The sequence below is a fragment of the Cricetulus griseus genome, chromosome 5 (assembly GCF_003668045.3).
Source record: "Cricetulus griseus strain 17A/GY chromosome 5, alternate assembly CriGri-PICRH-1.0, whole genome shotgun sequence".
Classification (NCBI taxonomy): Eukaryota; Metazoa; Chordata; class Mammalia; order Rodentia; family Cricetidae; genus Cricetulus; species Cricetulus griseus.
Window position 1 is genome coordinate 180,511,253 of NC_048598.1, and position 18,806 is coordinate 180,530,058.

General features: G+C 42.3%; 1 protein-coding gene and 1 gene segment (V, D, J or C); both read left to right on the plus strand.

The window, feature by feature from the left end:
- LOC103161202 overlaps window positions 1-18,806 on the plus strand; it is a 359,419-nt gene that overhangs the window by 80,463 nt on the left and 260,150 nt on the right.
- Window positions 15,682-18,806, plus strand: part of LOC118237724 (disintegrin and metalloproteinase domain-containing protein 20-like) — a 75,656-nt gene continuing 72,531 nt past the window's right edge. The window contains exon 1 of the mRNA XM_027416757.2: window positions 15,682-15,699. Within this exon, the coding sequence (XP_027272558.2) occupies window positions 15,682-15,699 (18 nt within the window). The remainder of the gene's footprint in view (window positions 15,700-18,806) is intronic.

Genomic DNA, 18,806 nt, shown 5'->3' on the forward strand with positions numbered 1-18,806 from the left:
CCATTTGCCACAAAAACTTGAGGCTTAAGGCTCCTTGGATTAACTACCATTTTTAATGCATGATATACATCAGGACCATGTTCACAGTCCTTCACAACTTGCCTAGCCTGTTCTCAAGTCAAATTGATCATCCTTCTCAAGGCCAATGCATTCTGATGATGTAAAGCATGACTTTCTAATGCTTGTTCCACAATATTAGCAATTAAGTGTTTTTTGTTAATAAATCTGTCGTAGCGTTGCCTGAAGCCAATGGACCTGGCAAGCCAGTATGTCTTCTGATATGTCCTATAAAATTTTATTTTTCTTAATTGAATTACATATGCAACTGAAACAGAAGTGATACAATTTTTGAATTTCCAGATATAAGTGCTGTCTCTATATCAGGAAATAAACAAACTACATATTTTGAATCTGTATAAAGATTAAACTCTTCAGGTATGTGTTTAAGGGCAACAATAACTCCTATAATTTCTGCCTGATGTGCAGAAATTCCTTTTACTCTTTCAAAAACTACAGGTTTACCTTTCATACAGACAGCTGAAGTTTCATTGGATGAACCATCTGTGAACACCAAGGGGTATTGGAAATAGGTTCCAATGTTATTTTGAAGGAAAGATTATCTCTGTTTCTTCTACAAACTTTAATATAGGGTGCTGAGGAACATGATATTTGATTTGTCTCATATAATAGACCAATGCAATTTCCCAGTCATCTACAGTATGAAGTAAATATTCCAATTGTTCCTTATTATAAGGGATGACAATTTCTTGCATTTCTTTGCCAAATAATTCCCTGGATATTAATCTTCCTTTAAAAATTAATTGACTGCACATAAGAGAGTAAGAAAATATCATTTTCATTTGAGTATGAGGAAGATATATCCCTTCTATGTTACCTTCTTGCCATAAACATGCAGTAGGGGTGTAAGATGTTTTGAGTATAATAAAGGACCATGGTTTTAGATAATTTATTTGTTTTACTTTTGCATCTTGCATCTTTTGTTCTAATAATTCTAATTGTTTTAAGGCTTCTTTTGTAAGCTGTTTTTTAGATTTGGAATCAGGATCTCCTTTTAGAATTTCAAGTAATGATGCAATTTTCCTGTAGTAATTTTTAAATAAGGTTTAATCCAATTAACATTTCTCAATAGTTTTTGAAAATCATTAAGTGTCTTTAATTTATCCATCCTAAGTTGTAATTTTTGAGATATTATATATTCACTATGGATTGTTCTCCCTCAATAATTTATTGGCTTGTTATGTTGAATTTTGTCAGGGGCAATAATTAACCCATGCTGAGTCAGTACCTCAATCATTTTTTTCAAAATTAGTTCATTTAAGTCCTTTGTTTTTTCTGCTATAAGGATGTCATCCATATAATGTAATATAAAAGCCTTTTTATGTTTAGCTCTAATGAATCTTAAGGCTTGGTCTACAAATTTCTGACAAAGAGTAGGACTATTTTTCATGCCTTGGGGAGAACTCTCCATTGATAACTTTGAAATGTGAACCAGTCCAGCTGATGCCGACACCCCCTTTCTCTGCAACAGAGTCTGCCAACCAGAAGCTCTTGATGGATTCCCCATTGCCTAAATTCCCTTTTTGCTTTTGACTAGCATTTCAGCCTTCTTGGGTACCTAACTTCATCCTAAAGTCAGCAGGAAGTAGCATGGGAATGAACACATTGCCCATTTTCCCTGGTTGAAATGCTAAGTCAGAAGGAACTCCCTTACATAGGGAATGAGAGATATTTCTCATTCCCTGATGGAGACTCTGGAGAGACAGTGATTCCATGATTGGAATCTCCAAATAGAAAATGGGGGCAACGAAGGGACCAGCTCCCCATTTCATCAGCCATAACAGTCTAACACGTGCTTGTCTGACTTTGCCTTGGTCACTAGGAGGTCAGATGCCTGCCTCGTGGCAAGGAACCAATCAGAAGTTAGCTGGGGGTGCTATGCTTTATGGCTCTGTGTGTGTTTTACAGACAAGTGCACAGCAATGATGTGTAGAGCATATTGACCGCCCTGGGAGGGCCTATGGGCCATAACAACCAGTTGACCAATCAATACAGGGCAAGCCTGGAGGCACACCAATCCTGAGGCTGTGTGTACCCCTAGACACTCTGCTTATGCTACCCTATAAGATCTCTATACCGTGGCTTCGAGGCGTCTTTCCTAGCCATCCACCATGGTGGATGGAAGAAAGGCCTGAGCTAACAAGGGGTTAGCCCGTTAAACAACTGCAATAAAACCTCTTGCTGTTTGCATCAAAATCTGAGGGAAGAAGAATCTACTTACAGCATGATCTTTCTATTCATGTCCCTTTATTAGTCTTGAATATCTCTCAGGAACAAGATATTTCCAGGTTATGCATTACCACAATCAGCCATTTTACAGCACTAGTGGGGTTCTGAGGCTGAAAAATTTTTGCACAATAAAAGACAGATAAGGTTTCTCTTATTGGTCGATGAATAAAACACTGTTTACCTGATAGAGGCAGGGAGATAAGAAGAATTCTGGGAGAGGTAGGCAGAGAGCACCTGAAAAGTAAGCCATGGATGGACTGGAGGGTAGGACATGCCAGATGTTCTCAGATAAGATAAGGCCATGTAAAAATACATAGATTAGCAGTTATGGATTAATAATTAAGACAGAGCTAGCGAGTGAGAATTTCATATTTAAGATAAGTCTTTGTGTGCTTCATTTGGGGCTGAAGCAGCAGCAGGACTTGGTGGGACAAGAAAACTACAGCAGAAGAGATATACGGTAACAAAAGGAAACCAAGGGGATAAAATTGGATGGGAAGAAGTCAAACTTTCACTATAAGCTGATGATTTTATATATACAAAGGAGACCCAAAAATCTACCAGGGAACTCCTACATCTTATAAACACCTTCACTAATGGGGCAGGATAGATATAAGATAACTCAAAAAATGTCAGCAACACTCCTCTATACATAGATGATAAATGAACTGAAAAAGAAATCAGGGAAACATAACCTATCACAGTAGCCAAAAACAACATAAACTATCTGGGTTAACTTTAACCAAACAAGTGAAAGACCTGTATGACAAGAACTTTAAGTCTTTGAAGAAAGGAATTGAAGAAGAGATCAGAAAAATGGAAAGATCTCCCATGCTCTTGGATAGGTAGGGTTAACATAGGAAAAATGGTAATCTTACCAAAAGTAATTTACAGATTCATTGCAATGCCCTTCAAAATCCAAGCAAATTCTTCACAGACGTCAACAGAACAATACCTAACTTCAGATGGAAAAACAAAAGACCTACGATAGCCAGGGAAGACAAAAATAATTTGTACTCACTTATAAGTGGATATAGTCATAAAGAAATTGATAACCAGCATACAGTCCACCACCCCAGAAATCCGAGGTAGCAAAGGGGACCCTAAGAGTGACATGCATGTGTCTGCCTATGAAGGGGAAAAAGGACAAGGTTAATGGAGTAAAGTGGGAGCTTGAGGGGCATGGGGGAGGGTGGAACTGGTGAGGGGAAGAGTGGGGGGAAATGTATATATAGTTCAATGAAAACAAGTCCAAAACAGAAAAGAAGAAATAGAGGAAAACATCTTACCATGGAAGCTGTAATGTGCCATAGTGGGTCGTGCAGTGAACTCTTTTTTTCCACATATCTTTACTTGCAAGTGTTCATAGCAGAGTCATTGGTCTGGTTCAAACTTCTGGTTTCGGCTACACCTGTGAGATCCTGCATCTTTTGGTCTAGAGGGGCAGTCTCTTGCGGTGCTCCAACAGGTAACATATGGGTTGGATCTTAGGGTGTACCAATACATAATCCTGGTTCATGGCCTGGAAAATGGCACGATGGTCAGTCTGCCAGGTGTCTCCTGTCCTTACCACCAGGGTGAGCTCTCCTGCCTTGTCCTGGTCAGTTCTGCCCTTGCAGAGATGAGCAAAGGGCTGGGCCAGTTCTCCTGCTTTCATGTCCTCAGGGTCAATGTTCCATATCAACCAACATTCAGGGTCAGCTCTACCTGGTGTAGAGGCCGCTTTCCAGAGTACTGTAGCTGATGAGGGGCAGGACCACCTCTCCTGCTCTTATGACTTCAGGGCCAGCTCTCCCACCTGCCCTATGCACTGATGAGTTGGGGTGGATGTAGCAGGGTGTGGAGGTCTCTCCCTTGCCCATATGGAGGTCATTCTTTGTCAAACAGCAACAGCTAGTAACAACAGCCATATCACAACAGAGATAATGAGATCCAGGATCTGTGTCTTACAGCCTTGGGAATCAATAGCCAGAGTAGTTCCAGAATAGCCATCTCTCACTATGAGGTAAAGACCTATAGTCACTCAGTTTAAAAGGGGGGTGCCCCAGTCATCCCTCTCTGGAGCCCGAGATCTTCCTGGAGAGCATCTGGCCTTTATTCCATGAAGAAAGCTTGCAAACTCTTGCTCCACTGTCAGTGAAGGAGTGGGCAGTAGCAACAGCAGCAGTAACAATTGTAGCTTGAGGAAATGTCAGGAGAGCAAACAGTGAGAAACCTTCACCTCCACAGACTCATACAGTGGCCTTTCGCAAGGTCTTGGAATGGACTCTGTCTCTGTTAACATTGTTTGTCCTTAGTAGTTCTCTGAAACCATGGATCAAGACCCTGTGACTGCTCAGTCTTGCATCTTTCATGATTCCCAACTCAGAACCATGGGGATAACAATGCCAATCCTTGGCTCATTTGGGGAAGGAGTCCTGAATGAATGATGGCAACATCTTTAGCAGTCACAGCTGCTTCCTCAGCACCAGTCCAAATGATCCCCTGGCCTGAACTTTCCTCTACCTAACACACTAATCTATTATCTACAAATAAAGAGTCACACAAGGATATATGAAGAATGAAGACAGATTCTTGCTCAGGATATCACAGAACTGGTCCCTCTCCTCGGTCTCCATTGAGTTCACGTTCTGCTCTGTAACTTCATGACCTGGGCAATGTTGTCCTCATTTCTCTTAGTATTCTTTATTTGTCAAGGCATTTTTAGTTTATATTAAGATAATCTCATTACATACCATTTCAGTTCTCTCTCCCTATTCTTACTCCCCCTCCCATCTATTCATCCTACCCCCATCCCCTCCTCATAGTGGGTGAGGCCTCCCATGGGGGATCATCAATGTCTGTCACATCAATTTGGATAGGACTGAGGCCTTCCATCTTCCAAAATCTAGGGTGATAGAATATCCTTCCATAGAGAACGGGACCCCAAATGCGCATTAATACAATAAGGATAAATATTCACTCCAAATTTCATAGAGTGTCTAGGTCACCTCTCTAACTGACACCTAAGTTCAGTGGCCTAGTTCAGTCTTGTTCTCTACTTGCTCAGGTCAGTTATTTCTCTAGTTTTCCCAGCATAGTCTTGACCCCCCCCTCCTCATCACTCCTTCCTCTCTACAAATGGAGTCCAGTAGTTAGGCTCAGTGCTTAACTGTGAATCTCTGTTTCTGCTTCCATCAGCTACTAGATGAAGGCTCTATGAGGACATTTAAGGTGGTCATCAATCTCATTATAGGGGGAGGGCACTGAAGAAGACCTCTCTACTATTGCTTAGATTCTTAGTGTCATCCTTGTGGATTCCTGGGATTTCACCTAGTGGCAGGTTTCTGCTTAACCCAATAGTGGCTCCCTCTATCAATGTATGTCTTTCCTTGTTCTTCTTCTCTGTCCTCCCCCAACCCAACCTCCTGATGCCTCATGGTTTCCTCTCCCTCCCCTTATTACCTCATCTCTGCCTTCCTTCACTCCCCTTCCACAATGCTCCCAATGTACTCAGGATATCTTGTCCCTTTCCCCTTTTGGGTCCATTTATGTGGCTCTTAGGGTCCTCCTTGTTTGCTTGCTTCCTCTTAGTATTCTTGTCTTCCAATCTTCCCACAGAACAACTCACTAAGCCCTTCTTCCAGCATTGAAGGTCTTTTCTAACTGATAGCTCCAAATCCTCCTACAGAAACAATTTCAGTGTCCTTCAGGAACCTAACCACAGTCAGGTTTATTCCTGCAATGGATGCCAACTCTTGGTACCAATGTTTGTCTCCATTAATTTTCTGTTTCTCTGACAAAATTCCCCAACAAAATCAACTCAAAGAAGGATGGGCTTATGTCTGCCAGCCATTTAAAATACTGTCTATACTTTGGGGACAGACAAGACAGCAGTTCTTGAATTAGCTGGTCACAATCCATCTGCATTCAGAGACAGAAATGCCTAGGATTGGAGGAAGTCTTGAATAGTGAAGTCCTGTGTAAATGTGGATTTGCAGGTATTCACACAACATGTTTGGCACTCCAATGTCTTGCACCCTTTGGAAACTGGCAAAGTCATTACCCATATGAGCTAGGCTGAAGACAGGTGACAAAATTCTCTTTGAGAATCTAAGTATGAGCGTTTATGAATGATTGACCTCTGTATGCAAAGACTAGTATAGGCTTCCTCCTCCTCCCAGGTATTTACATCCAGATCCTGCTCACTTAGGCATCCATCCTATTGAGAGTAGCTTATCCCTTCTGTGCTGTACCTAACAAATACCTTGAAGTTCCAGACTACAGCCATAGTGGTTAGAGAACTCCACTTTGTCTCACTTTCAATGTATGTGTATTTGTCTTTTCTTTATTCCCTCACCTCCTCACCCCTGGCAGGGTTCCAGATTCCAAGCCACACAGGATGTAACAGAAATGAACGCACACTGGTGCTCAGATTGCTTAATCTACTTGGTAGACTTCAAAATCCTCAACCCAGGGAATGGTCCCAGCTACAGTTAAGACCCAGTTAGTGTGTCTTTCCGCATGTGTGTTAAAGTAATCAAGAGGATTCATAAAGAGTCATCTGCAGATCCATCTTCCTGGAAATTCTAGATTCCTAAAGTTGATAGCATAAAACATCACACCTTTTACCAAGCTTTATCTTACTATAGGCTTCTAAGAACCAGTTAAACCTCAAACTACGGAGAATACTACCATTTTGCAAGTTGTAATATGACCAGTACCAAGGTACATCTGTTCAAAACAAGACTTAATGACTGGGATTGTTCTTAAAGAAAGTTTTAATTCGCCAATATTTCTTCTTGGGCTTTGTAAATAGGCTACTAACTCAGCAACTTGGCCAGATACATTTCCATGCTGCGTCCCATGGTGATGCAACAAGAGGTCAAATACAAACTTCTCTTCAGTGGTTTTTCTTGATTCCCTCCTTCCTTCCCTTCTTCTTGCCTTTCTTCTTTCCTTCTCTCTCTCTCACCTTCCTTCCTTCCTTCCTTCCTTTCTTTCTTTCTTTCTTTCTTTCTTTTTTTCATACTTTAACTTAAGCTGAAACCATGAAAAATACTGCAGCAGAAACAGTGAGGACAATAGCAAGCACAATTTAACAGTGAATGTCTTATGGACACTTGAAGTTGACTCTGCTCGGTATGTAGATGACCAATCCAATGCAACCTTCCTCATCTGCTGTTGGACTCTTGAAAGTCCCAGCATCTTTCTCCAACCCTGAGTCATGGCCTCCAAGGGCAAAAGCTATCTGTTTTCTAATACCTGGTGCTGGATTCATGAATATCCCTGTTTGCACTGAGACTCTGCTCCTAATTTCTGGGTTTTGGAGTCCTAGCAGAAAGACCTGGTAACCTGTGCTTACCAGCTTAGAATTGAAGCTTCTCTGTGAAGGCCTTGGACCTGCCCATGGTCAGTAGTCACTCACCTGAATCCACACCATCCACCCAGATTACTCTTTGATCCAACATGGATATCCCATGCACTGAGAAAGATGGAAGGGGATGCTTGCACTTAGATGATCCAAGCTGCACTGTGTGCCAGGTATCAGCTGTCCTGCTGGTGCCCTGGATCCTTCAGGCTCTTCTAACAGATGCAGATATCCTGAGTCCTGGAGGCAGCCGCTGACATGGAATCAAGAGCTGAACAGTGTAAAGAGTGGCAGGGCAGGAAGAAGGGAAGGGAAGAGAGATGGCATGATAGAGAGGACCTCTGATCTCAGACTGAGAGCTGTAACTCTGGCCATAGATAGGTGTCTCCATACGTGATGCCTGCATGAAGAGTCGAGCAATGCAGGGTGCTACTCTCTGCTGCTTCTATCTTCCTGCTGTTGCTCATGGAAAGAAAAAGATTGAAAAGAATGCTGCCAGCGTTCAATACTGAAAAACTTTTTGCCAGCCAATGGTTTCTAATCTGGTGGAGCAGAATAACCTTCAGTCATTATAATATATTATATCCAGCAATATAATATGTCTTTCATGTGAAACATGCTTGTAAATTCATGGATACAATTTCATTTTCATGTAAAACTTATCCAGTGATGTACATTCAAGGAAAAATTCCTCAAGGGTGAACATGTGAAAAATATATTTGAATACTAGGGTTACTGAGCAGAGTATTATCAGACCATGTCTTCTGGCTTGTAAGGATGCACAGGCATTTACATAGTTTGTGTCTTAGTCAGAATCCTAATGCTAAGACTATGGCCAAGGCGACTTGGGTGAGAAAAGAGTTTTTTCATCTTACAATCTCACATTCCATCACTGAGTGAAGTCAACATAGGTACCCAGAGGCAGAAACTGAAGCAGAGGACCCAGAGGAATGCTGCTTCTTGCCTTGCTCCTCAAGATCTTCTCATACTGCTTTTTTGTAGCACTCAGCACTACCTGCCCAGGGGTGGTGGCAGTCACAATGAGCTGTGCCCTCCTGTTAAGCTACCCAGTACCCCCACAGACTTGTCTGTGGGCCAATCTCATTGAGATATTTTCTCAATTGTGGTTCCCGCTTCTCAGATAATTCTAGTTTGTGTTAAGATGATATAAAACTATGCCATACACTAGGCTAGGTTAGTTTCTTGAGAATGAGGATATTTCTCATTGAAGGCCTTAGTTTGTTCATTTTGAAGTTTGATAACTTTAATAAAACATGGTCATTAGTGTCGTCTCCGGATACATTTTTTTCCTTTGGACATTAAGGATATTTCTGGAACATCTGGCAACTTCTCCATTGTTGGTCAGGTTGTGTACTATGAGAGAAGGTAATTTAATTGCCTTTTAACTCTAAAGGGCCGTTGGTGCAGTCAAGGGATGGGTATGGCATGGGGGGTTCTTGGCCTTGATTAGAAGGAAGGAAGGAAGGATGTATGTGGTTTAGGGGAGTGGAGGACATCCAAACAAAAGACTCTGTGAGGAACATGTTTGGGGTGGCTTTGCAGGGCAACAGGAATGTTATGCTGACAAGGTTATAACTCCTCCAGCCTTCGTAAAGCTGAAGGAAGAAGATGGGTGGGAATCAAGTGAGGGCAACCACCTCACTGGCCCACCGAAGAGACTCTTTCCACTTCACGGAGGAATTCTAAACTTGTATTTGATAGTTGATATCAACTTCTGCTGGTTTTGATTTTTCTGCCACCCTCACCTCTCTCCATCTCCTTCTCCATTCCATCTGTCATTTGCTGTCCCCACTCTCTCTCTCTCTCTCTCTCTCTCTCTCTCTCTCTCTCTCTCTCTCTGTGTGTGTGTGTGTGTGTGTGTGTGTGTTTGTATGTGTGTGTGTCTGTTAGTGTAAATCCTGGCTCATGTTCCCACTTGGGTTGTTCCTTTCCTTTTAAAATGGAGAGTGAAGTGTTGAGTCCTTGAGGAGGTATTGGCACAGCTAGATTTCCTCATGTATCTTCTAGGAGTGACATAGATATGTTTTTGGAACACTGAGAGTCGCTGTGGTGCCAAGTCCCCTATAGCTACCATGATATAGAATCTAGGAGAAAATTCTTGGCCTGAGGCTCCTTCACTTCACAAGGTTCACTGGCTCCTGGGGTCATTTTCTCTTGTAGTGTGAATACTTTAACCCTGAGTTCTTCTCTTCTAAGAAATACGCCCCAGTGCAGAATGGTTCCCTCGGTGTGTGGGGTTGTACCATGTCCTCTGGGGGCACTGCAGAGTCCTCCAGCCTGAACCTGCTATAGTACTGAGTACAGTCCCTAACAGTGTGACTACAGCAGAGTATTGGGCTATCAACCCTAACCTCCCTGGGGCTGTATAGGCTCAGAGCTAAGACCCCTGTCCAAGCCACACATCCTGCCTGGATAGCCACCGTAGCTGACCACCCAGGGTTTGGGGATGGATCTGAACCTCGTGGAAAGTATTCCATAGTGAGGGGGCTACTAAGAATTTTCACCCCCCGGGGGGGGGCGGAGGCGTGATTCCTGGGCCCTGAGTGTCAGTTCAGCAAGCACAGGACCTGCTGGTAATAGTGTCCTAGTGAGAAACACACTATAGCTTCACAGTGACTCAACCTCCCAACATAAGGTCCCGTTGTGTAAGGCTGAACATACTTCCCTGTGCTTCTGTGGCTGGGAAGACAAAGAGAAAGTAGAGGGGAGAATTGAGACATTTACTAGAGATCCACAAGGGGCCTTTCAGGACAGACATTCATGGGTAATGGTAACAGTCTACGTAGGAACCAAAACGGCCAACCCTGTCCCAAGCAGGGAGCCAGAAGGACAGATTATGCATTTGTCTCCTTGGTCTTTCCTGGCCATAGGCAAGACAAGTTTAGAGGGGTATTTCATCACCCCAGAAAAGGGATTTGCAGGATCTCTGGCTGTGGAACCACAGGGTGGTGACCACTGTCATTCTGTCCCTTGACAGATCCATGATGGTCCAAGAATGGGGCACAGAATGTTTCTAAGGTGAGCGGTAGTATGTGTGATCCTCCTGCCTTTTGTACCCCCACCAGTCCTTGCGTAGATGAAGTCAGTCTCACCCTCAGGAACCCGCTACCATTATTCTTGCATTGAACCAGGTAGAAACAGCACAGGCTCCTTGTGGTCCCCAGGTGCCTGCTGAACCTCTGCTGAGGCTGTAATGGGGTCAACTATGTCTTGTGAATGCTAGCCAGGTGGGGATGGCTAAAATATAGGGAGCAGATATTAGAATACTATGAGGACTCTATGGTCTGTGGGAAATGCTGTGATGGTTCTAGTTTCAATCTGTGTGTCTCTGTGGTCAAGATTCAGATACAGACCCTTAGGTTCCAGCTCCTCTAGACCCACTGTTTTTGGAACTGATGTATCCGCTGGGGCACAGAGGTTCCCAGTGGGTTTTTGCTGCTGCATATACCACTGTGGTAGCTACCGTAGTTAACACAGTAGAAGATCCCTTCACAAAAAGCCCTGCCTGTGGAAGGCCTAGGGCTCTGCAGGGCTAGGGTCCAGTGGCAGCAAGGCAGCAGTGCAGACTTGAGCCATCCAGAGCTGAAATCTAGACTTCTTTCCTGGGCTTGTTTCTCTCCAGGAATCCCTGACAGGAACCTGGGCCTAGGGCTTTCCCAGAAGTGTCTTCCAATGCCATTCACTCTCTGAATGGGATCCTTTCTGGATGGTGATGGGGTGGCCCCTGAGGTACATTGACAGGGACTTCTAGAATTCACAGTCTCTGAGTGGTGATCATGGCTTGAGACACTGACCTGTGGGCAAAGGAAAAAGGGCAGAAAGCACACACTGTCAGGAGATGTTGACTTTTGCTTTGAGGCCTACCCCGAGACTGTGTAGACCCTTCCTATACAGAGTGGTTGTCTTTCTGTCTGTCTGTGTGGAGCTGTTACTCTTAGAATTGCTTGTGTTGATACACAGGCACTTATGAGAAGTCATGACAATTGTTCCTTAATGGTCTCTCCCCTAGTCAGGTCCTGTTCCTGGGGGTATTTCTACAATGCTGTGGTTGCCTGACAGCAAGGGAAACATACAGACACATTATTTTCCTTTGTTCATCTCCTCTCCTACAATTTTTTCAATTTGTTCAATTGAATTTCCTTTGTTCAATTCCTCTATAGGATTGTCAGGAGTTGAGCGAGACAGAATCCTATGGAAAGAATTTATTGTTTGGATTGTTGTTCCTCCTCATCCTCAGCATGAAGTTGAGTCAAACTTGTTGTTCTGTGAGATAATCTACCCTTCTCAACCTCCTTTATGCTTCCCATGAGCAAGTGAGTCACAATTTGTTTGTTCTTCCATGGAGGGCCATTTGTCTCTTTTCTGTTGAGGCTGTTGCAGATATGCTGCTGTGTAATATATTTACACAGGTGCACTTAGGGCTCCATTGCTGATGTGGGAGTGTTTCCAGGGTGCTCAGTCAGTAGCAATGCCCAGGAGTTCTTGGTGAGCTGTTCTTGGACTCCAAACAGGCAAGTTCTGCTTGCTGCTTCTGAGGTCTACATTCTGGACAATTTCTGCAGCTCTACCTTTCTGCCCTACTTACTGATTCTCTTCAGTTACATCTACACTTAACATTTAAAACAACTATTATATGGTCTTGAGAAGGACAGAGAATGTAGCTTAGTAGTTGAGCATTCAACTGGCATACACACTATCCTAGGCTCAAAGCAAAGGGACAGAATCACACAGTGCTAAGGTAGGTTTCAGCAGCAGGTGCTACATTTCAAATATTAATGCATGGTTGGTTGTAGATAAATGTTGATGTACTCCCTAGATATGGACTTCTGTGGACCCTCTGATGGATAACCTGCAGAGCCCCTAGCTTTTCCTACACTGTGTGGAAGGCTCAGTGTGTTTAGCTTCCCCTCTCCTTGCTGGTAGATTGGTGTGGTCCACACCTCTCACTTTCTGGTGAAATCCATGATGTTGTTTGGCCTGTCTTTCAAAATTACCCTGCATGTGGGATCTCAGGTCATAGGCTATTTTGACAGCTTGATTGTCAGATGTTAAGTAAGGATGTAGCCTTGCCTAGGAATAGGGGGATCAGTGTCTCTGTCAATGGATATAATTGGCACTTCAGCTTATCTATCATGCAGGTGGGACTATTCACTTGATTTCCCTGTGTAGGGCCAATGACTGACTTGTCTAGGTACTTTGAAGCACAGGTGCAGAGTTTTAGAATCTACTTTTTCTCATGGTTTTGTGTTTCTGAAGACTTGAGGACTTCTCAGATGCCTGGATGTCTTGAAGCCTGGCCTTTCATATGAGGAGCACGTATTGTTCTTATGGAGACAGCAGTCTTAAATGCCTGGGACAAGATTCGTGAACCAGGAGAAAGAGTAGAACCCTATTCAGAGATAGCACAGGGATTGAAAGAACAGTTCACTGACTTATTACAAAGACTATCCAGGGCAGTAGAGTTACAGGTAGCTGATTTAGATTCTAGAAAAATACTCATACAATCTCTAGCTTTTGAAAATAAAATCCATTATGAAAAGAATACTTTTGCCTTTGAACGCTCAGATCAACACCACTGGAAGAGTGGGTCTTGCATGCAGCTAGTTTCCAGAATAATGTCGAAGATACAGAAGCTTGGGTAGTAGAGGCAATCTCAAAGGGTTTGAAAATATATCCTGAGGCTAAATGTCTTAAAGGTGATGACACAGAAGCTTGGGAAGGAGAAGCAAACTCCAAGGGTCCTAAAAGACACCAAGAGGCCAAATGGTCTAAGTGTAATGAAAGATGAACTTGGGTAGGAAGTGCACTCCCCAGAGGGTCAAGAAGGAATCAGGATACTATATGTTTTAACTGTGGCAGTATAGGACATATTAGGAGAAATTGTAGGCAAGGAAATTCCAACAATGTCTCATAAAGAATGACTCCAATTCCTGGATTATATAGGAGATGTGTTAAGGTGAGACACTGGACCAATAAATGCAGGTCAATAAGAGACATACAAAAAACTGGTTTCAATCTGGAAACTCCTTGAGGGGTCGCTCTCAAAGGTCCACACGTTGAGAAAGGTCCAGTCATTCCCAGCCACTGTTTAGTACATTCTCTCACCTTATGAATAGATAATACATTGCCTATTGTAAAGAAAGGTACCACTTTAGATGGTAGTTGGCTAGTGAGGAGAAGTCAAACGTGACTGGTAGAGACAAAAACCCCATATTTTGGCCAACTTCTATAAAGGATCCGAGTCCTCAGTTGATAGTAAGAAGAGATAATAACGTTATTACCGGTTTGGTGGACACTGGGGTGGATGTGACTATTATAACCCAAAAGTCCTGGCATCAGAGATGGCCCCTAAAAGAGGTGAGTGCTCCATCTTTAGGGTGTGGAAATCTATCTAGCATATGCCAGAATGTGAGGTGGGTTGTCTGCATAGGAGCGGGAGGACTGAGAGGAAAGTTAAAGACATATGTAGCTGATATCTCAATACATCTCTGGGGTCATGACCTTTTACAGCAATGGAATACCCGGATTAACATTCCTCCGGTATCAGATGCAACACATATTCAACCTCTAGATGATAGACAAAATATAGTAAGGCTCTGTGGAAAACAGATGCCAACCAGGCTGTGCATAAACAAAGTACAAATGCTAAACCTTTAGAGGAACCAAAAGCTCTACCCTTCAAAGGGCTTACAGATGAACCTATCTGTGTAGGAAAATGGCCTAAGACGTTTGAGAAGCTAAGTCTTTAGAAAAGCTATTGCAGGAACAGCTACATGCTGGGCATATAGAAGTATCTGCCATCCCTTGGAATTCTCCTGTATTTGTTATCAAAAAGCAGTCTGGTAAATGGAGGATGCTGACAGAGTTGAGAGCCATCAATACAGTAATTCAGCCTATGGGCTCCCTGCAGACTGGAATGGCTTTGCCTTCCTTGATATCTAAAGGATGGACTATCATAGTCATTGATCTAAAAGATTGCTTCTTCACTATGCTGTTACAAGTAAAGAAAAGGGAAAATTTTCATTCATGGTACCCACTTATAATGATTCACATCCAGTTAAGAGATTTCACTGGAAGGTTTTGTCACAGGGAATGCTAAATAGTCCTAACCTGTGCCAGCACTTCATACAAAAACCTTTGGAGATAATTGGTAAGAAATTTCCACACTCCATAATATATCCTTTTACGGATGACATATTATTGTCGGATTGTAAGAAGGAAACATTAGAACGGATGGTTGAGACTGTGAAGGAGGATCTACCTCATTGGGGATTACAGACTGCCCCATATAAGATACAAGGAGGAGATTCTATTAATTATTTAGATTATAAAATAGACTTACAAAAATCAGGCAGTAAAACATACAAATTAGAAGAGATTGTTATCAAACTCTTAATGACCTGCAGAAAATGAATGCTAGGGGAAATTTCTCAACTACAGACAATCATTGGAGTAGAAGGACATGACTTAAAGCATTTAAAATGGCCCTAAAAGGAGACAAGGACTTACACATTCTGTGAATATTTTCAGCTGAAGTGGAAAAACAATTACCATGGGTGGAAAACAGAATACTGGACGCACATGTAGACCGTGTGGACCATAATTCAGACTGTAGTCTTGTTATTTTACCATCTAGAGAATACCCTTAAGCGAGTCTGGTGCAGAGGGCAGATAATTATAATGGATATTTCTGCCACATATATGGAATGAAAAGTTAAAGACATACATAGAAAAGTTTTCTGATTTGATTCTGAAAGGCAAATTAAGACTTTGTCAACTAACTGGAAGGGACCCAGCAGAAATTATAGTATGTTTAAGTAATGAGGAAATTTCCTCCTTATGGAAGAACAATGAATACTGGCAGACAGTTTTTACTAACTTTTTGGGAACATTTAACAACAATTATCCCCAAACTGACAGAATTAAATTCATAAAAAAGAAAATCTGGTTCCTTCCACTTATTGTTAGAGAAACACCCATTTCTGGAGTCCCTCCCTTCTAAGATGATGGGAACAAATCAGGTAAGTCAGGATATAAATCAGGAGAGATAAGTAATGTAGTTCAAAGTCCATATAACTCAGTACAGAAGGCAGAATTATGTGCCATTCTTATGGTACTTATGGATTTTACAGAGCCTATCAATATAGTTTCTGATTCTCAATATGCAGAGAGAGTCATTTTGCACATACAGAGTGCTGAATTCATTCCTGATGATACAGAATTAATATCACTGTTTATAAAATTACAAGAATCAGGAAAAGACCCATCCGATATATATAACACACATCAGATCCCATAGAGATCTTCCAGGACCACTAGCACAAGGCAATGATGAGACTGATCATTTATTAATAGAAAGCATGCTAGAATCCTCAGAATTTTATAAGAAACACCATGTAAATAGCAAAGGTTTAAAAAGGGATTTCTTCATCACTTGTCAACAAGCCAAGGAGATAGTGAGAAACTGTCCTACTAGTTTGATCTATAATCAAGCTCCATTGCCAGCAGCCTGTAATCCTATGGGCATTCAGAGAAATGAGGTTTGGCAGATGGATGTCTTTCACTTTCCAGAATTTGGAAATTTAAAATATGTGCATCATACTATAGACACATTTTCAGGGTTTCAATGGGCTACTGCTCTTAGCTCTGAAAAGGCCAATTCTGTAATAACAACCTGTTAGAGGAAATGCACATTATGAGTAAACCTGCACAAATAAAAACAGACAATGCTCCAGCATATATATCTACCAACTTGAAACAGTTTTTTTTCAAATATTATAACATAAAGCACGTAATCGGTATACCACACAATCCCACAGGACAACAGTGGTAGAGAGAACTAATAACACTGAAAGAAATGCTCCATAAACAGACAGGGGAAACAAAATCCCCAAACATAGGTTTCATAATGAATTATTAACACTAAACTTTCTTAATACTAATGAGAAAGGACAAAGAGCTACAGAAAGATGCTGGACTACAGAAAAACTTCTGAACTAAAGCAAATGGTGTACTTTAAAGCTGTATGGACTCTGTGTGGAACCAGGACATGTGTTATGTTGGGCAGGGGATTCACCTTTTTTTCCACAGGACAAGAAAAGCTTTGGGTACCATCAAAGTTGATCAAGATCTGAGTCGAAAAAGTAAAACCTCTCGATGAGGAGAAACGACAGGTCATCCACTAAGGTATATTTCATAAACTGTATAGAAACCTCACAAAGGAAAGGGAAGTGTTTTGTTTTTATCTTCACAGGAAAACTCATCTTCAGGAAATAAAAGGGCACTGAACGGATAGATACATGAAGAAGTGAGAATAGCTTTCCAAAAAGAACCATTAAACAAAAGGAATTTGCCATAGGGTAAACTCTACAGGAGTCTCTTGGTGAAATCTATTTCTCTGTATTTCCTAGTCCCTATTCAATGAAACCACTGTTGACTTTAGAGTTGTATTGGTCTTTCCTCCTCTAGTCCAAGCATGTTGTTAAAATAAAATCCAGAGTTTCTCTACTATATCAAGAAACCAATTGATGTAATACAGAATAAGAAAAAATTGAGGACTGTCATTTGTCTATTCTCAGCTCTTTCTCTGAAAGTACAAATTCCCTCATAATTATTATTTTCCTTATTTTTGCCTTTCCCAGTATGCATACATATAAAAGTTAAAAGTTTTCTGCTAACATTAAGTTCCCCACATCCAATGTCGAACTTCCGAAAAGCAATCTTTGAACTCTTCTCAAAGAAAATGGGCCCCACCTCATGGAGTCCACTGGATCCAACTTGATTTGTTTGAACTGACACTCTGGACAGATTTCCAGGCACTGATTTAAATAAACACAAGGATTTCAATCAAGATAAGGATTTTGACACCTGCACCTGAAGTCTACTTGACTCAGGGGGACCAATTTTTGGATCTGGCTAGGCAGATCATGAAAAGATAAATCTGGCCACCAGGAGGCATTTGAGATCTGCTCTATATTTCATGATGTGTAATCTGCTGGAATGATGTGCCCTTTGTGACCTGACTCCAAGGTACTCTGATAGGGTTGGGCCTGGTGTAGGAGGGGCAGTGACTGGAGTCTCTAGGCTGTGGCATTTCCTTGTAGTGTAGATACTGCAATGACACACCTGACTTCATTCATAATACCCCCTTGTGTGTAGTGTGGTCATGTGTGCACATAGCCTTATGGTATGTAGAGCCTCAGAGAAATGACAATGGAGTCATGAGCCTTAATATTCCTTACCCAAACTACAGTAGAAGCCCTTGTGCCCAAATTGGGGACATAGAGCACATGCTCTCTTTCACCCTGGTTCATGACATGACGTTCATCTCCTGTTAACACAACCAGACAGGGATCCTGCCACTTCCTCCCTCCCTACCCTACTAAGAGCCTCCTGATGGCATTATTGGCAGGGATGCTGGAGACCGTATGGGGAGGCAGAGGCTCCTTTATGGGGCTCCTGCTCCTTAGTTCAGAGAGACAGGGAGGGCTGGGGAGGTGCAACATGAGCCCAGTCTTCCTTCAAAGGATTTGTCCCCTGTTCGCTTAGAGGGGACAGACCATTGAGAGAAGGTAAATCTAGAAAACCCCATGTGTTGCTCATGTCATGTATGATATTTGCTGCAGTGTGTGTGTCCTATCTCTGTGGCTGCAGACTTTGATGTAGTGTCTGAGGCAGAGCTTGTCAGGGACTCTGTGGGGATTTGCATCTTTCCCCCTTTCCTTACTGAAGGAAAACAGGCTGCTTTTCCTTTTACAAAAATAAGAGAAGTAAGCCAGGTGTTGGCGGTGCACAACTTTTGTCCCAGCACTCGGGAGGCAGAGGCAGGCAGATCTGTGTGAATTCGAGGCCAGCCTCGTCTCCAGCGCCACTGCCAGGACAGGCTCGAAAGCTAGACAGAGAAACCCTGTCTTGAAAAACCAAAAATAAGAGAAGTGAAAGTACTAATGATAAACCCAGGGAACGTGTCTGATCCTTCTTACACATTCATACCAAGAGCAGCTGCAGGTATCCCCTGCTGAGAACCAGTCATCTTGCATTACTGAATAAATCCCAATGGTCAGGCAAGAAATACAGTAAGGTTAGAGGTCCAACACCTGGGACTGAGACAAGATTAGAGATAAAATAT